The 19,608-nt window shown below is 36.1% G+C and overlaps 1 protein-coding gene across 2 annotated transcripts in view; it reads right to left on the bottom strand.

The window, feature by feature from the left end:
- UACA (uveal autoantigen with coiled-coil domains and ankyrin repeats) overlaps positions 1-18,805 on the bottom strand; it is a 150,929-nt gene extending 132,124 nt beyond the window's left edge. Inside the window, exon 1 of one of the 2 annotated variants that reach the window (XM_077123912.1) lies at positions 18,568-18,805. In XM_077123912.1, the coding sequence (XP_076980027.1) occupies positions 18,568-18,648 (81 nt within the window). In that variant the 5' untranslated portion in view covers positions 18,649-18,805. The remainder of the gene's footprint in view (positions 1-18,567) is intronic. The other variant, XM_077123915.1, reaches the window with a different exon arrangement.
- Between the last annotated feature and the right edge of the window lie 803 nt (positions 18,806-19,608).

The following is a 19,608-nucleotide window of genomic DNA, read 5'->3' as shown; positions in this document are numbered from 1 at the left end:
TTTCTTTTTATTTCTTTTTCTGGGATGATGCAAACTTTCTAAAAATGATCATGGTGATGAATATACAACTATGTGATGATACTGTGAGCCAATAATTCTATATTATCATTGGACTGTATGTGTGTGAAGATTTCTCAATGAAAATATTAAAAATATATATATATTAACCATTTTAAGCATTCACCAACAATACTATTTAACTTTAACCATTATCTATTTCCAGACTATTTTCATCAACCTAAACCAAAACCCAGACTCATTTAGCAATAACTCTCCATTCTCCCCACCTGTCTACCTGATAACCACTATTCTTCTTTCTGTCTGTATGAATTTGCTTATTCTAAATATTTCATATAAGATAAATCATACAATATTTGATCTTTTATGTCTTTTTTTTTCCACTCAACACATTGTCTTCAAGTTTATCCACACTATAGCATGTGCCAGTATTTCCCTTCTTTTTACAGAAGAATAATATTCCATTGTATGGAAATACCACATTTTGTTTATCCATTCACCTGTTGATGGACACATGGGCTGCTTCCACCTTTTGGCTGTTGTAAATAATGCTGCAATGAATATTGTACAAATATCTGCCCAATCCTGTTTTCAATTCTTTGGGGTACATACCTACAAGTAAGATTGCCAGGTCATATGGCAATTCTATGTTTAGTTTTCTGAAGAACCACCAAATTATTTTCCACAGTATCTGCACCATTTTACATTCCCACCAACAATGTGCGAGGCTTCCCATTTCTCCACATCTTCACCAATACTTGTTACTTTTAGGTGTTCTTTAGTAGTAGCCATCCTAGTTGATGTAGTGGTATCTCATTATAGTCTTAATTTGCATTTCTCTAATGGCTAATTATTGGGCAATTGATTATCATTTTTGGAGAAATGTCTATTCAAATACTTAGCCAATTTTCAAATGGATTGAGGTTTGTTTTTTGTTTTTGTATGCTGTCTCATGGAGGTCACATTTCAATATTTTCCATATGAATATCCCATTATCGCAATGCATGAGCTGAGAATTCCTGTAAGGCACATGCGAATTCTACCAATGCCCCTTGTTTGTCTTTTGTTGTTGAGTTGAAGGAATTCTCACTATGTTCTAGATATTAAACCCTTGTCAGATAAATGGTTTCCAGATATTTTCTCCCATTCTATAAGTTGTTTACTTTATTACTAATACCCTTTGATGCACAAAAATTTTTAATTCTAAGCCCCACATATACTATTTTTTCTTGTTGTTGCTCATGCTTTTGGTGCAAAATCTAAAAATCCATTGACTACTATGAGGTCCTGAAGATATTTCCCTAAAAGTTTTCTTCTAAGAGTTATATAATATTAGCTCTTATATTTAGGTCTCTATTTTTAATTAATGTTTGCATATGGTAAGAAGTAGGGGTCCACATTCATTGCTTTGCATGTGGATTTACAGTTGTCCCAGCACCATTTATTGAAGACTATTCTTTCCTCACCAAACGAACTTGGCACCCTTGTCCAAAATCAACTGGCTATAAATATGTGGGTATAACTGGTATTCCAAATTCTATTCCGTTGGCATATATATATATATATATATCTATATATATATATATATATAGGCATATATATATATATATAGGCATATATATATATATATAGGCATAAAGATATATATATACATATATGTATATATATATATATCTTTATGCCAATACCACACTGTTTTAATTATTGCAACTTTATAGTAAGTTTTGAAATCAGGAAGTGTGAGTCCTCCAGCTTTGTTCTTTTTCAAGATTGTTTTGGTTATTCAAGGCTTCCTTGCAAATCGATATGAAACTGAAGATCCACTTTTCCATTGCTACCATACCAAAAAGGCTGCTGGACTTTTGATAAGTATTGCATTAAATTTGCAGATTGCTTTAGACAAAGTGACATCTTAACAATACTAAATCTTCCAATCTATAAATACCAGCTGTCTTTCCATTTATTTCCATTTAGAGGTCTTCTTTAATTACTTTCAACAATATTTTGTGGTTTTCAGTGTATGAGTCTTTCACTTATTTGGTTAAATTTATGCCTAAGTATTCTATTCTTTTAGATGCTATTGTAAACAGAATTGTGTCCTTGATTTCTTTTTAGACTATTCATTGCTGGTGTATGGAAAAATCCAACTGCCTTCAGCATGTTATCTTGAATCCTGCAACTTTGCTAAATTCATTTATTAGTTCTAGTAGCTTTTTTGTGGATTATTTGGGATTTTGTATAGAGGATAATGTCATCTGAGAATAAGGATAATTTGAGTTTTACCTTTTCAGTTTGGATAACTTTTATTTTTTTTCTCTTAGGTAAGAGAATTAGAATTCTCAATTCTAATTCCCAATTAGAACCTCCAGTACAATATCGAATTAACTGTGGTGACAGCTGACATTCTTGTTCAGTTCTTGATCTGACAGGGAAAGCTTTCAGTCTTTCACCATTGATCATGATGTTGGCTGTGGGTGTTTTGTAAAAATCCTTTATCATAATGAGAATGTTCTCTTCGATTCCTAGGTTTCTGAGTGTTTTTATCATTTTAGGATGGTGACTTCATCAAATCCAAATGCATCAACTGAGATAATAAGGTTTTTTCCCCTTCACTCTATTATTGTAGGGTATTAAATTAATTGATTTATGGTTTGCTTCTATTTTTACTGGTATATTCTACTTGGTCATGGGGCATAATCTTTTTACTACAATTGGATGCTGTTTGCCAGCATTTTGTTAAGGACTTTTGCATCTATATTTGTAAGGGATATTGGTTTGAAATGTCTTTTGTGTCTGCTGTTTTATTCTGGCTTTAGCATCAGGGTAATGTTGGCCTCATAGAATAAGAAAGGAAGTATTCCATCTTCTATTTTTTTTGGAAGAATTTGAGTTAAATCTTCTTTATAGAATGTGGTCGAATTCAGCAGTAAAACCACCTGGTTTTAGATTTTTCCTTGTTGGGAGGGTTTTGATTACTGATTCAATCTCTTTACTTGTCATAAGGCTGTTGAGATTTTCCATTTCTTCTTTTATCCAATGAGGTGATTTGTATGTTCTAAAAATTTGTCTATTTCATCCAGGTTTTTTTGTTTTGTTTTTGCACGTGCAGGCACCAGGAATCGAAGCCGGGTCTCCAGTAAGGCAGGCAAGAACTTTGCCTGCTGAGCTACCGTGGCCCGCCCCAGGTTTTTTAATTTATTGGCATATAATTGTTCATTGTACCCTTGTATAATCCTTTTTATTTCTGTGAGGTTGATATCCCAGCTTTCATTCCTGATTTTAGTTATTTGTGCCTTCTCTCTTCTTCTTTGTCAGTCTGGCTAAAAGTTTGTCAATTTTATTGATCCTTCAAAAAAACAACTTTTGATCTTGTTGATTCTATTGTTTTGCTATTCTTTATCTCTGCTCTCAAATTTACTATTTCTTCCTTCTACTAACTTTGGCTTCAGTTTGCTCTTCTTGTTCTAGTTTCTTCAGATCTAGAAGTTAGGTTATCAATTTTTTAACGGAGGCATTTAGAACTATAAATTTCCCTCTGAACACTGCCTTCACTGAATCCCATAGGTTTTGGCATGTTGTGTTCTCATTTTAGTTTACCTCAAATTATTTCCTAATTGCCCTTGTGATTTCTTCTTTGACCCATTGGGTATTTAATAGTATGTTGTTTAGTTTCAAAATTTGCAAATTTTCCAGTTTTCCTCCTATTACTGGATTCTAGCTTTGTGCCATCATGGTCTGGGAAGATACTTTATATGACTTCAATCTTTTAAATTTTACTAAGATTTAGATTTGTGGCCTAACATATGATCTACCCTAGAGAATGTTCCATGTTGTTGGGTGAAGAGTTCCAAATATGTCCATTAAGTCGAACTGGTTTATAATGTTGTTCAAGTCCTCCATTTCCTTATTGATCTTCTCCTTAAATGTTCTGTCTATTATCAAAAGCAGTGTATTGATGTCTCCAACTGTTATTGTAGAGCAATTTCTTCCTTCAATCTTGTCAATTTTTGCTTCATATATATTTTGGGGATCTGTTATGAGATGCATATAAATTTATAATCATTACATTATAGCTTCTTGTTGGATTGACTCTTTTATCAATATATAATTTTTGTCTCTTGTAATCTTTTTTGACTTAAAGTCTGTTTTGTCTAAGAATACTTAGTTACTACAGCTCTCTTTTGATTACCATTACCACGAAATATATTTTCCACCCTTTACTTTCAACATTTTTTTATGTTTGTACTAAAGTGAGTCTCCTGTAGACAACATTTAGATGGATCATGGTTTTTCATTTAATCTGCCAATCTCTGTCTTTTAGTAAGGCAGTTTAATCCATTAACATTTCAGGTAATAACTGAGAAGAAGGAATTTTCTGGATTTAGGTATTTGTATTCTGTATGTATGTCCGTTATGATTTTTTTGTTGTTCCTCAATTGCTCTATCACTATTTGTTTTTGTGGGTTTTTTTTTTTTTTTTTTGCATTTAATTGCTTTTTTGTATTGTACCATTTTTATTCCATTCTTTCCTTTTCTTTATACTTTCTAGTTATCTTCCTAGTGGTTACCTTTGTAAATGAACTAATAACCTAGTTTGGCTAATACCAACCTAGTTTCAGTAGGTTTATAGAAACCTCTCTAATCCTATATATCTCCATCCCTACCCCATTATATTATTTATTGTCTCAGAACCCATCTTAGTACACCTTTATACATTGTCTGCTTATCAACACAGATATTTGTCGTTAAGTCATATGGGAGGAAAACAGTCAAAACCAGTAGTACAGTAATATGGATGTTACATTTGTCTATGTATTTAACTTTACCATGTTATTTCTTCTTATAGCTTCAAGTTACTATCTAGTAACTTTTATTTCAGCATTTCTTGTAAGGCAGGTCTTCTGGTAATGAACTCTTTTAGGTTTTGACTATCATGAATGTCTTTAATTTCTCCATTTTTGAAAGATAATTTTGATGGATATAAAACTCTTAGTTAACAAGTTTTTTTCTGTAAGGACCTTAAATATGCCATCCCACTGTCTCGTGGCCTCCATGGTTTCTAATGAGAAATCTGCTGTAAATTTCACTGGGGATCTCTTGTACCTAAGGAATCACTGCTCTCTTGTTGCTTTCAAAATCTTCTGTCATTTGGACTTTGACAACTTCCCTATAAAGTGTCTTGGTATAGAGCTCTTAGATTCTATCCAGCTTGGAATTAAGATTCCTAGATATATATTCATTTCTTTCATCAGATTTCAAATACTTTTCCTGATTTTCTCTCTCTCTCTCTCTCTCCCTCTCTCTCCCTCCACCCCACATTCTTCTAGGACTCCAATGATATGTATGGTTGATGGGGTCCCACAAGTCCCTCAGGCTCTTTTCAGTTTTATTCATTATTTTTTCTGTTTCTCACATTGGATAATTTCTATTATCTTCAAGTCTGCTGATCCTTTCTTATGCCTATTTAAATCTACTGTTAAATCTGAGTTTTTCATTTCAATTACTGTATTCTGCAGCTCCAAAATCTCTGTCTGGTTCGTTTTTATAATTTCCACCTCTTTATTTTGTTCATACATCATTTTCTAAATTTCTTTTAGTTCTTTGTATATGGATTCCTTCAGCTCAATGAACATATTTAAGAAGGTTGATTTAAAGTCTTGGACTAATAGTCCCAAAGTATAAGCCTCCAAGGGATGGTTTCTGACTAATTATTTTTTATTCCTGTGAATGTGCTATACTTTCCTGTTTCTTTTGTGTTTTATAAGTTGTTTTTTGCTTATTTGTTTTGTTTTGTTTGAGAACTGGACATTTTGAGCATTATGCTGTAATTCTGGAACTCTCCCACTTCTCTGGGATTGCAACTAAGTGTTATTAAAAGCTGGGACTGTCAATTTGTTATTTTTCCAAACTATTTTTGCTCCCAGAAGAAAAACAGAAAGTGAAAAGAGGAAGAAAAATTAGATATTGCCTTTTTAAGACTCCCCTACTGCTTCTCCCAGTGGGGTGTTGAAACAATGGCCACTCTCTTGGCAATCTGAAGTACTGATAAAAAGCAGTGGTAAGGGTGGGGGGCCACCATGGCTCAGTGGCAAAGTGCTCACCTGCCATGCCAGAGACCTGGGTTCGATTCTCAGTGCCTGCCCATGCAAAAAAAAAAAAAGCAGTGGTAAGTGACCAGACCACACATTCCCCCCAATTATGAAGGACTAGGTCCTTATAGCTCATCCTGGTACCAACAAGTTGCACCCAGACCCTTGGCTGCAGTAACCACTGCTGTGTACCACACACCTGAGGGGTGGGGATTGGTAGCCACTGGAGGGATGGTGAAATTACTGCAATTTACCAGCTGCTTCTTCCTGTTCTTCCTTGGATGCTGTCCAGAGTTCCAAAATAATAGATTCAAACAATTCCTGCCAATTGGTAGAGGGACTGATTCCTGGAGTTTTCTACTCCATCTTCCACAATCCTCTCAAAAGTATTTTTTTAATACTGTTCTAAAGTTTGCTAGCTGCTGAATGCAACACACCAGAGACAGATTGGCTTTTAATAAAAAGGGATTTAATTTGTTAGTTCTTCAGAGGAAAGGCAGCTAACTTTCAATTGAGGTTCTTTCTTACATGGGAAGGCACAGGATGCTCTCTGCTGGCCTTCTCTCCAGGCCTCTGGGTTCCAACAACTTTTCCCAGGGTGGTTTCTTTCTGAATCTCCAAAGGCCTGGGCTGAGTGACTGCTGAGATGAGGTATGCTGACCTGCTTCGGCTGTGCTACGTTGAGTCTCTAATTTAACCACCAGCCAATTAAATCAAATATCATTCATTGCAGCTGGTCGCCTCCTAGCGGACTGCAGATGTAATCAACAACAGATGGGGTTCACATGCCATTGGCTCACGTCCACAGTGAGATAACTAGGTACCTTCACCTAGTCAAGTTGACGCCTGAATCTAACTACCACAAATATATAAATAGCATCAGCAGAACATTGACCTATCATCCAAAATAATTATAAATAAGTATACTTTAAAAAAAAAGTTAAGTTGCCAGCATGCATTCAATATATATAGTGTTCTCTCTTCCCCTTACAGCATTAATTACCAACCAGTCAGGAACTGTACCTTCTACACACCACATGGAGAACAGTGGGTTTAGTGGGAATCACACAGGGTAGTAAGGAGGGGCTGTGACCATTCATGAGTTGATTGTGTATGACATTAGCAAGTCACAACTCTGGGTCTTAAGTGGCATGTGTTTTTCTTATTTATGTGCCCCTCGCCATTCTTCCAGCACTGTAATGATTCAGGGTTTCGCTAACTCTTGCCTATACTACCACAGTGCCCTTATGATTCCACTGCCTCCAGGCTTGATTCCCATCCTGAACACAACTACCACAGTAAACCTTCCAAAACACAGCTGACCATGTGAGTCCCCATTTTTGGTTCAACGGATAAAGTGCAACATTATTAAACAAGGCATATTTTAAGCCATCCCAAGATCTAGTTTAATCCATTAACATTTCAGGTAATAACTGAGAAGAAGGAATTTTCTGGATTTAGGTATTTGTATTCTGTATGTATGTCCGTTATGATTTTTTTGTTGTTCCTCAATTGCTCTATCACTATTTGTTTTTGTGGGTTTTTTTTTTTTGCATTTAATTGCTTTTTTGTATTGTACCATTTTTATTCCATTCTTTCCTTTTCTTTATACTTTCTAGCCCCAGCCTCTTTTCCTACCTATTTCCCACATAATCCCCTTACATGTTATTCTAGGATCCAGCAACACTGAGCTGGAGATCCAATCACACCCTTCCCCAACTTCATAATATTTTTCCCCTCCATTCTTAAGCTCTTGCTGTCCTCTTGAAAAGGAATTTTATGTTTCTGACTCACTCCTACCTACTTCTTCTAAACTGTAGATTAATAAACTCACTCAACAGGAAAAAAAAAAAAAGCCACTCACTCTCCCATAGTTACTAATTTATACTGTTTATAGAGCCCTCCCCCCCACCCCCGATACTATTATTCTCTTGTCTTCCTCATCTTTTCAACCCCCAGTACTTAGCCTAGGACAGAGAAGACCTGCAATAAATATTTTTCTTATAAATGCAAAATAGAGACATCTTTTACCTACCTCAGGACAGAAAGCGAAAGCAGATGATCTCTTGAAGCTGTATGAACGCTTCCAAGGACATTTATTAATTGGAAAGGAAAAGAGCTTTTCAGCTGGTTATAAAGGACAAAAATGGAGTGCCTCTGAAGGGATTTTTTAGTTAGTAATAAAAACTGATATTTATTGTGCTCTTACTGTATACCAGGCACTGTGCTAAATAAATCCTTAGTATGCCTTATATCATGCAACTTTCAGAACTACCCAATGAAGTAAGTATAATTATTACCCCCATTTTCCAAATGAGGAAACACATCTCACCTAAGGTCACAAAGCTAGTTAGTAAGAGCACCAACATTTCAGTTGTCCAGACTGTGAAGCTTGAACCTGTGACACCACCTTTCCCTCTTAGGTTGAAAAGATACTTCATTTTCCATATGTAGCAATTTATCCACTGCCATGAATGCTATTTATTTAAATAGAACTTTAAGAGATTAAATATGTTAGCTTAAAAAATAATCTAACAGCAAAGAAGAAAAAAACAGAGATGACTCATAAAAATGATCTCTCATTAAAAAGACCTCTCCCTATTGGGCGGGCCACGGTGGCTCAGCAGGCAGACTTCCTGCCTGTCATGCTGGAGACCCAGGTTCAATTCCCGGTGCCTGCCTATGCAAAAAAAAAAAAAAGAAAACAGACCTCTCCCATGCTCCCATGTAAATCAGCAAGCATCTGTGGACTATTTCTCTTGTACACTGCTGAAAAGATCAAAGCTGTTGGCTTCAGAAGTACCACACCCACTTCCCCACCAAGACTCATTTCAAAGCATCCCAACCTCTGCACAGAGTAAGGCCCCTGGCAGATGAGAAAACCATGAAATAAAAACAAGGTAGAGGAAAAATTATATAACCTTACTTTTTTAATTTAGAAAGCATGATGTATATGTGTGGTCTCTCTTTTTTTAAAACAAAAAGAAAAAATCATATCTGGTAGGAAAAAAAAATGAACGAAAAGTCACTGAGATAAAAAATTATTTGTGCATCTGAAAGGAAAAACCTTACTACAGCGATGCTATCCCCCTTGATAACATATCAATAAAGTGAATATTAAAAACACATATCCCCCCCAAAAGTGTAGAAACACACACATATGCACCTCCAGATTAGTAGGGCAAACAATTTTTAGTTTTACTGGAGTCTCAGAACTTACTATGCCCATATAGCCTCCTCAATATCCAATGCTAGTCAAGGATGATAGGATAATATATTGGGTGAACATACATAAAAACAAAAACGCAGAAGAGACAATGTAGAATTCAAGACAAAAGTTTATAATGGGACAATTAGAGACTTTTACACCACTCATTATACTCTACAACAAATAAAAAACAGCCAAGAACATTAAAGTCTCAGTTACCACAAAATTAAGTACATAAAACAAAATTGAAATATAAGAAAGTGACAGAAAACAACTATAGTGAGACCACATTACTGTCAACAGCAAGGACAGGCCAAGTAGCAAAAGCAATGATATGAAAGCTCTTACAGTTTTAAATATGAACAAGGTTCCCTGGCCATTAGAGAAATGCAAATCAAAACCACAATGAGATATCATCTCACACCCACCAGAATGGCCATTATCAACAAAACAGAAAATGACAAGTGCTGGAGAGGATGCGGAGAAAGAGGCACACTTATCCACTGTTGGTGGGAATGTCAAATGGTGCAACCACTGTGGAAGGCAGTTTGGCAGTTCCTCAAAAAGCTGAATATAGAATTGCCATACGACCCAGCAATACCATTGCTGGGTATCTACTCAAAGGACTTAAGGGCAAAGACACAAATGGACATTTGCACACCAATGTTTACAGCAGCGTTATTTACAATTGCAAAGAGATGGAAACAGCCAAAATGTCCATCAACAGACGAGTGGCTAAACAAACTGTGGTATATACATACGATGGAATATTATGCAGCTTTAAGACAGGATAAACTTATGAAGCATGTAATAACATGGATGGACCTAGAGAACATTATGCTGAGTGAGTCTAGCCAAAAACTAAAGGACAAATACTGTATGGTCCCACTGATGTGAACGGACATTTGAGAATAAACTTGGAATATGTCATTGGTAACAGAGTCCAGCAGGAGGTAGAAACAGGGTAAGATAATGGGTAATTGGAGCTGAAGAGATACAGACTGTGCAACAGGACTAGATACAAAAACTCAAAAATGGACAGCACAATAATACCTAATTGTAAAGTAATCATGTTAAAACACTGAATGAAGCTGCATCTGAGCTATAGGCTTTGTTTGTTTGTTTGTTTGTTTTTGTTTTTACTATTGTTATTACTTTTATTTCTTTTCTCTATATTAACATTCTATATCTTTGTCTGGTGTGTCGCTAGTTCTTCTAAACCGATGCAAATGTACTAAGAAACGATGATCATGCATCTATGTGATGATGTTAAGAATTACTGATTGCATATGTAGAACGGTATGATTTCTAAATGTTGGGTTAATTTCTTTTTTTTTCCGTTAATTAATAAAAAAAAAAATATGAACAAGGTTATTAATAGAAAAATTGTTCAAAGAATATGAACCGACCGACAGTTCTTAAAATAAGAAATCAAAGTGGTAAATAAACATGGAAATACATTCACACTCCTAAAAAATCAAAAACATAGAGTAGAGCAGTAATATTTTGTGCACTATCAGGTAGACAAATATGCTTTCAATAACAGAATCCATTCCTGAAGGGTGTACAGAATGAAACAAATTCTTAAACTCCTGGGAGTACAAACTGATTTTGAAATTTACCAAAAAAAGGTCTTCCTTCCCGCTATCCACCCCGCCCCCAAATTTTTTGGTATGGCATAAGGTACAAATCCTATAAATTTAACTTTGAAGTATCATTTCACAAAAATTAGGGACCCAGGTTCCAGGGCCAGACTACCTGGCTTTCCACTGGTAGCTAGGGAACTTGGGCAGGGAAATTATTCAACTTCATATTGTTCAGTTTTTTTATGAATGCTGTGAAGATTAAGTGAGTTAACATAAAACACTTAGAACAATGCCTGAAGCATACATGGTCAGTAAATACTGGCACCTGGATTTCTTGTAAGTAGAGTTTGTTTTGTTAGTTTTTTAAGTAATTTACAAGCTCTAATTAGTTCTATTCAGGGAACAGTTTCATTTCCTCAAATCATTTCAAATTACTTATAATTTTTAAGGCCAAAGTTCAGTAGAATCAAATGTGATTTAAAAAATTATAACATTATTGTGGTATCCAGGTAATTAAATGCTGAGTAACAAAAGGCAATATAAAAAATTTAAAAACAGCATTATCAGTGGATTATGGCATGGCAGATGGCATTATGGGTGATTTGTTTATCCTTTACCTTCAACTATAATTTGTTCTCTGTAATGAATCTGTATTACTTTTATAAAGGGGAAGAAAAGAAGAGATTCTTAAAACAATAGACAGCCATTTATCCTAAATGGTCTAATCATATACCTATTTCTCTGAAGAGTCCGTACCATCACCAATTCAATTATATAATTTACAACTCATCAACCCATCTTTTGCCAGAGCTTTAGTCACTCATCCATATCAATTCATCTATTGCACAACACTTTGTAGATTACATATTAGAAAATAAATTAGTCAATGTCAACAATATTCAGGATCCCTGAGAATAAAGCAAAGTCAACAGACGAAACCTTTGTTTTGACAACATATGTGCCAAATTACCATCGTGGTTTGGTGCTATATTTTTAAGCATATAAAAGTTTTGCTTTAAAAAAATAAAAAGATATCGCTTTTCTAACTATATACAGGCTATATAAAGCTTTTCCCTGCTTTATGATTTATAGGAAAATAATATGTTTGCACTATCCTATCATTCAGTTTATAAAACAGTACACTTCAACCATGCATTTTTGGCAAATCCCCTAAAGAAATCAATTGAACCGCCCTCACATGAATAAACTCATGCAAGTAAAAATTTTCAAAAATGTGTTATGACTCTGAGACGCCAGGCAGACAAATATTCGTATACTCTAAACAGGACAGTAAAGTTTTCCATATGATAGAGATGAAACCAAAACAGAATACATGAGTTATAGTCTTTAAATCTATTATTCTTTGATCTAGATTTCTTCATCAAGGATATAAGTTAAACAGGGCTAATTTATATGAACTAAATTTTGCTGGTCTATTACCTAATTCTAGAGGGGGAGGAAGGAGGAATAGGAAAGATGAACATGTTAACTCACTACTAAGAGAATTTCTGAAGATGAATCTTTACTCACCCCAGTCAGAGATCTCACTAAACAACTTGTCAAGGAATTCAAATTAAAAAACTAAAATGAAAGAAAAATCTTCCTTTGACTATATCCCCCAAGTTGCTAGCCTCTACCTCACTGTCAGTGAAATTCTCATATGAAGATGAGACTACAGTTCATCTGCACCATCCCACACCAAAAAAACAAAATTAGTTCCAAACCTGTTGTTCTCTCAGGAGGCTATATAATCTCACAACTCCACACCACCGCACTTGATGTAGGATGCCCTTCAAATTGTTTTTCTGGGCCAAGCTCAAACATTACCTTTCTATCTTTCCCCCTGATCCCATCCTACATATCTGTGTTCCCACAGTGATTTATACACACATCTATTTTGACTCCTCATGCATTTTGCATTATAGTTATTTTTATATATCTAGCACTCTTAAAATTCTTGAAGGCACTATCTTTTTTCTTATTCTAGAAATTTTAAGGCATATTCAAAAGTAAAAGCAGAATGTACAATTCATGAACCACCCAGCTATAACAATTAACTTATGTCTAGCCCTATTTTAACTATTTCACCCATCGCCTTTTCCATCCACCCCCAGGCTATTTTGAAGCAAATCCCAGACTTCCTATCATTTCTTTTGTAAATATTTTACATCTGAATGTATCTCTGAAAGATAGACTGTAAACATAATCACGTTACCACTGTCACATTTAACTTTTAATAATAATTCCATAATATCATCAAGTATCCAACTGATGTTTACATTCTTCATGTCTTAAAAATTTATTTACAAGTGTTTAATCATGGTATAAATGAAGTCTACCACTGCTACCAGTATATCCTTTAAGTCTCTTAATCTCTAGTTTTTCTCTCCATCTTTTTCATTTTCTTCAAAGAGGACCTAATTATCAATTCATTTTAATTGTAAAGTATCCCATAAATGTTTCCAAACTAGTCAACTGCTGAGCAAAGCCAAATTCCTAAAATCAAATCATTTTAATTTTTTTTAATGTATATGATGCACAATAAAGGTAAACAATTATTACTCCACTTCTATTAAAAGAGATAATTAAAATCCTTAACTACTCATCACTTAAGTTCTTGGATTCATCATGTACTAAAGACCTACCAAAGCAACTAAACTTTGGCATTATCATAAAATTCAGCATGATAACCTGGCCAAAACTGATTCTGGGATGAAGTCTAAAAAGAATAAAAAGCAGACTTTTTAATTTTGATCTTTCTTCAAGAACCACAAGAAATAGAATGCAAGATTAACTGCAGGAAATGGGCTGAACAAAGCTTTAATTAAGGGAAGCATTTTTAATTAAAGGTTGGCATCTTTAATGAAAATGAGTAAATGGTGCTCAATTAAGTATCATGAGTTTAAACATAACGATTTGTGATTTTAATTATTCACATTATCCAAAAGTCATTGTTATAATTAACAGCTTTTCAAAAGCACCAAATCCTTCAGTAAAAAACACAAAGCTGTCATTCCAAAACTACAATCCAAACAAAATCATATTCAATCCATTATGCTTTCTAAAGATCTCAAATTTCTCTTCTTCGTGGGAACCAACAGAAGGTTTTTGAAGATTTTTTTTTAGTCTCTATATTGATAACTCTAAATTCTTTTAGAAATGCCAATATTTTTTCGGGGTGCTAAGATATTAGCAAGACCCTTTAAGACATATTCAAAGGCTGGATTATAAAATTTACTGACCCATTTTAAGAGTAGTCTAGAGAAAGAGCAGCAAAAATAATCATCACAGAGCCTCCCAGGTTAAAGATTACTTTAACAATCAAGAATTTATTCAGCTACAAGTGTTAGCATAGGTACAGCTAAAGTGGAACCCCTTTCCAAAATGTCTGCTTACAATATGTTTGCAGCATTTCTACTATGTACCTAGTTCCATGTTTGAACTACACTGTATTTACTTTTATTGGAATTACAGTACCTTAATTTTAATTATTCAAATTTCTCCCTCTGAAGCAGGAAATGGAGCAAGTCTATTCTCACTGTACATATAATTGTACACATAATTGTATGTATAGTCGACTAGCTCTGAAATAGTATTTATATTCATTTAGTTACCCCTTTCAGAAATCTGAGGCTCCAATTTGGTTAGAGTTAAAAATAAATGTAAGAGGGTGGGCCACAGTGGCTCAATGGCAGAGTTCTAGCCTGCCATGCCAGAGACCTGGGTTCAATTCCTGGTGCCTGCCCATGCAAAAATAAATAAACAAATGTAACAAAACAAAAGTCCAGTGTGATGATAAATGCACAACTATATGATATTGTGAACCACCACTGATTGTATTACATGATATGTGAATGTATAATATATTTCAATAAAAATTGAAATTTTGGATGATTACATGGTATGTGAATGTATATTTCAATAAAAAATAATTTTAAAAAGATCAAAGGAGAGACTGAGTTATAAAAGAGAAGATAGGGTTTAACAAATGAATATAACTCCTGAATCATTATATTGATATTTCTTTTAGTCTCCAGTGTCTTGGAGCACCCAGAAGGAAAGCCTAAAATTGTAGAACTGTAATCCACACCAAACTCTGAAATCTGTTCTATAACTAATTGTTGTGGTGTGCTTTGAAACTTGCTTTTTTGCATATATGTAAATTTTCACAATAAAAAAAATTGATTACAAATTTTAAAATAAATAAATAAATAAATAAACGTAACAACAAAAAATAGCCTTGGTTGATGATTAATAGAATGTGTCTATCACCAGATTTGGTGAGTGGAGGACTAACCCCAAATGTATTTTAACACAATTTATAACTGTGAACTACACCTTCTTATATGTGTATAAACATACCCACTCTTTAGTAAGCTCTAAATTCTCTGGCATATTTACAACCACGGAACTTCAAAATATTTTAAATTGCTATTTTTCTTCACATAACTAAATTACAATTTAGACTATTAAACTAATTTCCTATATTTCACATACTATAATACCACAAAATATTCACAAGCCCCAGTCTATTGCTAACGTGTTTCCATCAGATAAACAAGCTTAAGCAAATACACACTAAAAATATTAATGAAATGCACATTTAAAAACTTTTTTCTCAAATCGAAATTGTATAGAACAAAATATGGTCATTCCACAATAATTAAATGAATGCTTTAAGATTTAAATTAGGTACCTTTGGAGGGGTTGGGGCAGGGGTAGATGACAAGAAAGCAAGCAAGATAGGCAATTCTTACTTTTCATCAGAATAAATTCCAGATGAATCAAAGATTTAAATGTAAAAAAAGAAACAAATCAAGAGAAAAAAAGTAGAAGAAAGTAGGGGGATGTTTTTGGTTTGGAAAAGTACAAGGTATAAGATAAACCTAAAAGTCATAAAAGATTGATAAATTTAACTGTATAAAAATAACCACTTTCTGCACAGCAAAAACTACCATAAGCAAATTCACAAGATGAATAACCAATTGAGAAAAAATGTTATTTATATTAAAAAGGCTAATTCCTCTAATAGAAAGTAAATACAAATTGGAAAAAACATTCTAACAGAAAAATGGAAAAGGCTAAACTTTGTAGAAAAGAACACACAGTGGGTTCTGAAAAATACTAAAAGATGCACAACTTTAACCATAGTAAGAGCAGTCCAAATTTAAATTATCCTGAGGGGTTCCAGTCTAGCAAAGATTAAACAATTTGAACAGACTGTTCATAAAAGAATGGGGACAATTTTTTCATATATTACTAGTGGTACATTATGTATGGAAGGAAATTTGACATTTTTCAAAATAACAAATGCACACAGCCTTTAAATGCAGCAATTCCACTTTTAGGAATTGCTTCTCCAGATACACACATATATAAACATATCTGAAATATCTATAATATATCACAGCACTATACTATACATGATGGCAAAGATTTGAATACAGAAGCTCTGAATGTGTCTAGATATTTACATTTAAAAAAAAGCAAAGTGTAGAATGGCAAGTATAGTGTACTACCATTTCTATAGGAAGGGTGAATATTTATATACACAGTCATATTTGCTTGTTATGCTCTCTGGAAGGACAAATGAGCAACTGATAACACCAGTGGCCTCTGAAGTGGGGGACAGGGTGGCTGAAGGACTGGGGTAAGACGGGATTTTTGCTGTAAATATTTTTGTTAACTTTCAAATATTAAACCAAATGCTATGTTATTTATTCAAAAATAAATAAAATTTTGAATATCTTTAAAGGCACACATACGTGACCAAATGTGACATTAAAGATTACAGATTATATATGGAAAAGCAGAAGAAAAAACATTTCTCCTGTAATTCATTTTACTATATAAATACTCAGTGTAGCTTTATTCACCACCATGCTCATTTACTTTCATTTAAAATCTTATAAAATTTATTCCAATATTTAATTTAAAGTGAATGATGTTCACTGTTTCTAAGCAGATAGGTTCTTTTTTAAATACCATACATTTCTCTTTATTTCTATGCCTTCTCTGTAAGAAAAATAATAGTATACTCAATGAGCGCTAAAGACTTATGCTCAGAAAGATGTACTTGACAATTCAAATGTATAAAATGCAAACTGGTATCTGGTAATACCTGTAACCACTTAATATTCTGCATTTCTAGAAAGAAAAACAGGTTAAAATTAAGGCATATAAACTGCCAGGTGGTGATGTAAATCCTTAGTGAAAAACTGGGGACAATTCAGCTAATTAACATACAATAAAATACATATTTTATAAAAGTGAAAACACAGCCTGCACTACAAAAAAGTTGAATCTTTAATTCAATTTTTGTGACTTTCATCATTAGTTGACATTTCTGCCAATTATTGTTTAAAAATTAATGTAAAATAGGCTTTGTCATGAGCTTCTAAGACTCATGGTTTATTAAACATCAAATATTGTGTCATCTCACTCTATCCTCTTATTTAAACTGGGTATTAAAAAGTCCTGTTCCCCCACAATTTCCTTTATGTGCAAGTAAAATTATCCTAGAAATAATCAAATGGAGAGAGGTACAATTCTGTATTAACTCAGAAGCAAAAGCAAATAAATTAAAAGCATATAACCATTTGGTAAAATCTGCGTAAAATTGCAAAACTCCATTTTAATTAGTCCTAATGAGCAACTGGACGGATTGAACATTATATGTCCTTTACACGCCTGGACTCTTCAAGACTTTGTGTTTACTTTAATAATATAGAATTAATATAGAAAATGAATTAATCATTTTTCTAACTTGCCAAATTAGCCAAATCTCGACATCTGCAAGCAGGCTGTTTCTCAAGATTTCTGTTCTCCTGCCAACTAAAGAAAGGCCCAGACTGTTTACTTCTTAGTTTGCACACTGAGACCAGGCTGCAGCTCAACCCCGAGTGGATACCCTGCACAGATATGCCCTACAGGAGAGGTGTACACCGCCGGAGAGGGCAACCACCTCCCCAATTTCCCGATCTGCTGGGTCACCACCACCCATTTAGGGCTTTGTCTTTACAGGTCCACCCGATTCCATCTGCCCCACTCAGAAGTCGAAATCCTAACTATTCCACCGACACACCAGCCCCCCGACGTCCTCCCGGCCTGGCAGGGCTTCACGCTTGGAGTCTCAGATCCAAGGATGCGCCACGAAGGAACCCAAAGTCCAGAGTCCTAGGCAGGGTGGGTGGGGCGGCGGTGGGCCAGCAGCCGTGCCCACCCACGCTGCGGGGCGCGAATTCCGACCCAGTCGGAGGCTTCTCCCCTGGCCCGGCGGACTTAGCGGACCCCGACAGCCGGACAAACCCCGGGAGAAGGGAGGGATTGGGGAGTCACCAGAAAAGGGCCGGGTTCGGTGAGTTAATCAGAAACTCCAGATTTAATGAGAGGGCAAGATTTAATCCCGAAGCTCCACTGTTTCTTTCAGAGGAGACTTGAGGGGCGAAGAGGGGACGGCCGGCGGGGAGGGCCCCTACGGTCCCCCGGCTGACGCGGAACTCCCGGTCAGAGGCAAGAGCCAGGAGCAGGAGCCCTCAGGGCCGACGGAGTGGGACGACCTGAGAGAAAAACGAAGGAGGCGCGCGAGCTTCCGGCCAGAGGGCTCCGGGGCTCACGGGAGGGGAGCGCCGGGACGCCGGGGATGCGCAGGGGCCGCGGGACTCACAGCGCTGGCGGTGGCGGGGGTGCCTGTTGACGCGGGGCCGGGCGCGTCCTGCCTCCTTAGGCGGGACTTGAGGCTCTTCATGGCCAGCTATGGCAGTCCCGCTCTGGGAACCACGGTACTGACCAGCGCGCGAACCTTAAAATCTGCGGGCTACGAGGACGCTAGGAGAAGCCGGCGGCAAAGCGGGCGGAACCCGCCCGGGGACTCCGGGCGCCTGTGGCTCCGGGCCTGCGGCAGGGCTCCCTTCCCGTAGCCAATCCGCCCGCGGCCCTGGCGGGGGTGGGGCCGGTTTTGGCCAATCGGAACTTGGGAAGGGGGAGGGACTTCCCTTTTAAATTCGATAACACCCTTCCTCTCCCTGCTGGAGAAAAAGTTTTGGAACTTTGGCTGAGGGAGCGGCGGAGGTGGGCCGTCAGGAGCGTGGAGGCGTGCGGTGGACCAGGCTTCCAGGCCGCGCACCCTCTCACCTGGGTGGTGGAGCTTAGGGTCTAGAAAGGGCCGAACTTCCAGCCTGTGCCAGTTCCAACTTTCCCAAACCCCCCCTCCGCCTCCCACCCACGTGCTCTTTCCCAGGTAAAGTTATCTTCCTTCCGTTCAATCCCAGAAATGACTCTTAAGTACTCTACCTGCGCATAGACAAGCTGCCAGAAGCAACCTCCTTTCCCTCTCTCCGCTATTTTGTACAAAACTCCAACACCTGACATCATTACACAAGCATCAAAAAACTCCTGAAGCCGGCTATTGTGTGGATTAAAGGACGCGGTCCTGTAAAGTGCCTGCCATGGTACCCGGTGCATGGATGTGCACAGTAAACAACAGATATTGTTATAATTAAAAAACAAAAACAAAAAATTCCTGAAGAAACCTCTAAGGTGCTGGTTATCCAGAAGGACATAAATTTAAGAACAGACTTTGAAAGACGTTTTAATAAATCAAAATGCATATTAAATACTCAATAATTATTTGCGTGAAAAAACACTGCTTTGGAAGAAAACAGATGGAATGGGGAACAAAGTGCCATCAATGAAAAATGACCCGCAT

Source organism: Tamandua tetradactyla, chromosome 12 (genome assembly GCF_023851605.1).
Source record: "Tamandua tetradactyla isolate mTamTet1 chromosome 12, mTamTet1.pri, whole genome shotgun sequence".
Classification (NCBI taxonomy): Eukaryota; Metazoa; Chordata; class Mammalia; order Pilosa; family Myrmecophagidae; genus Tamandua; species Tamandua tetradactyla.
The sequence above is the reverse complement of the archived record's forward strand: the minus strand, read 5'-3'. Positions and strand labels throughout refer to the sequence as shown.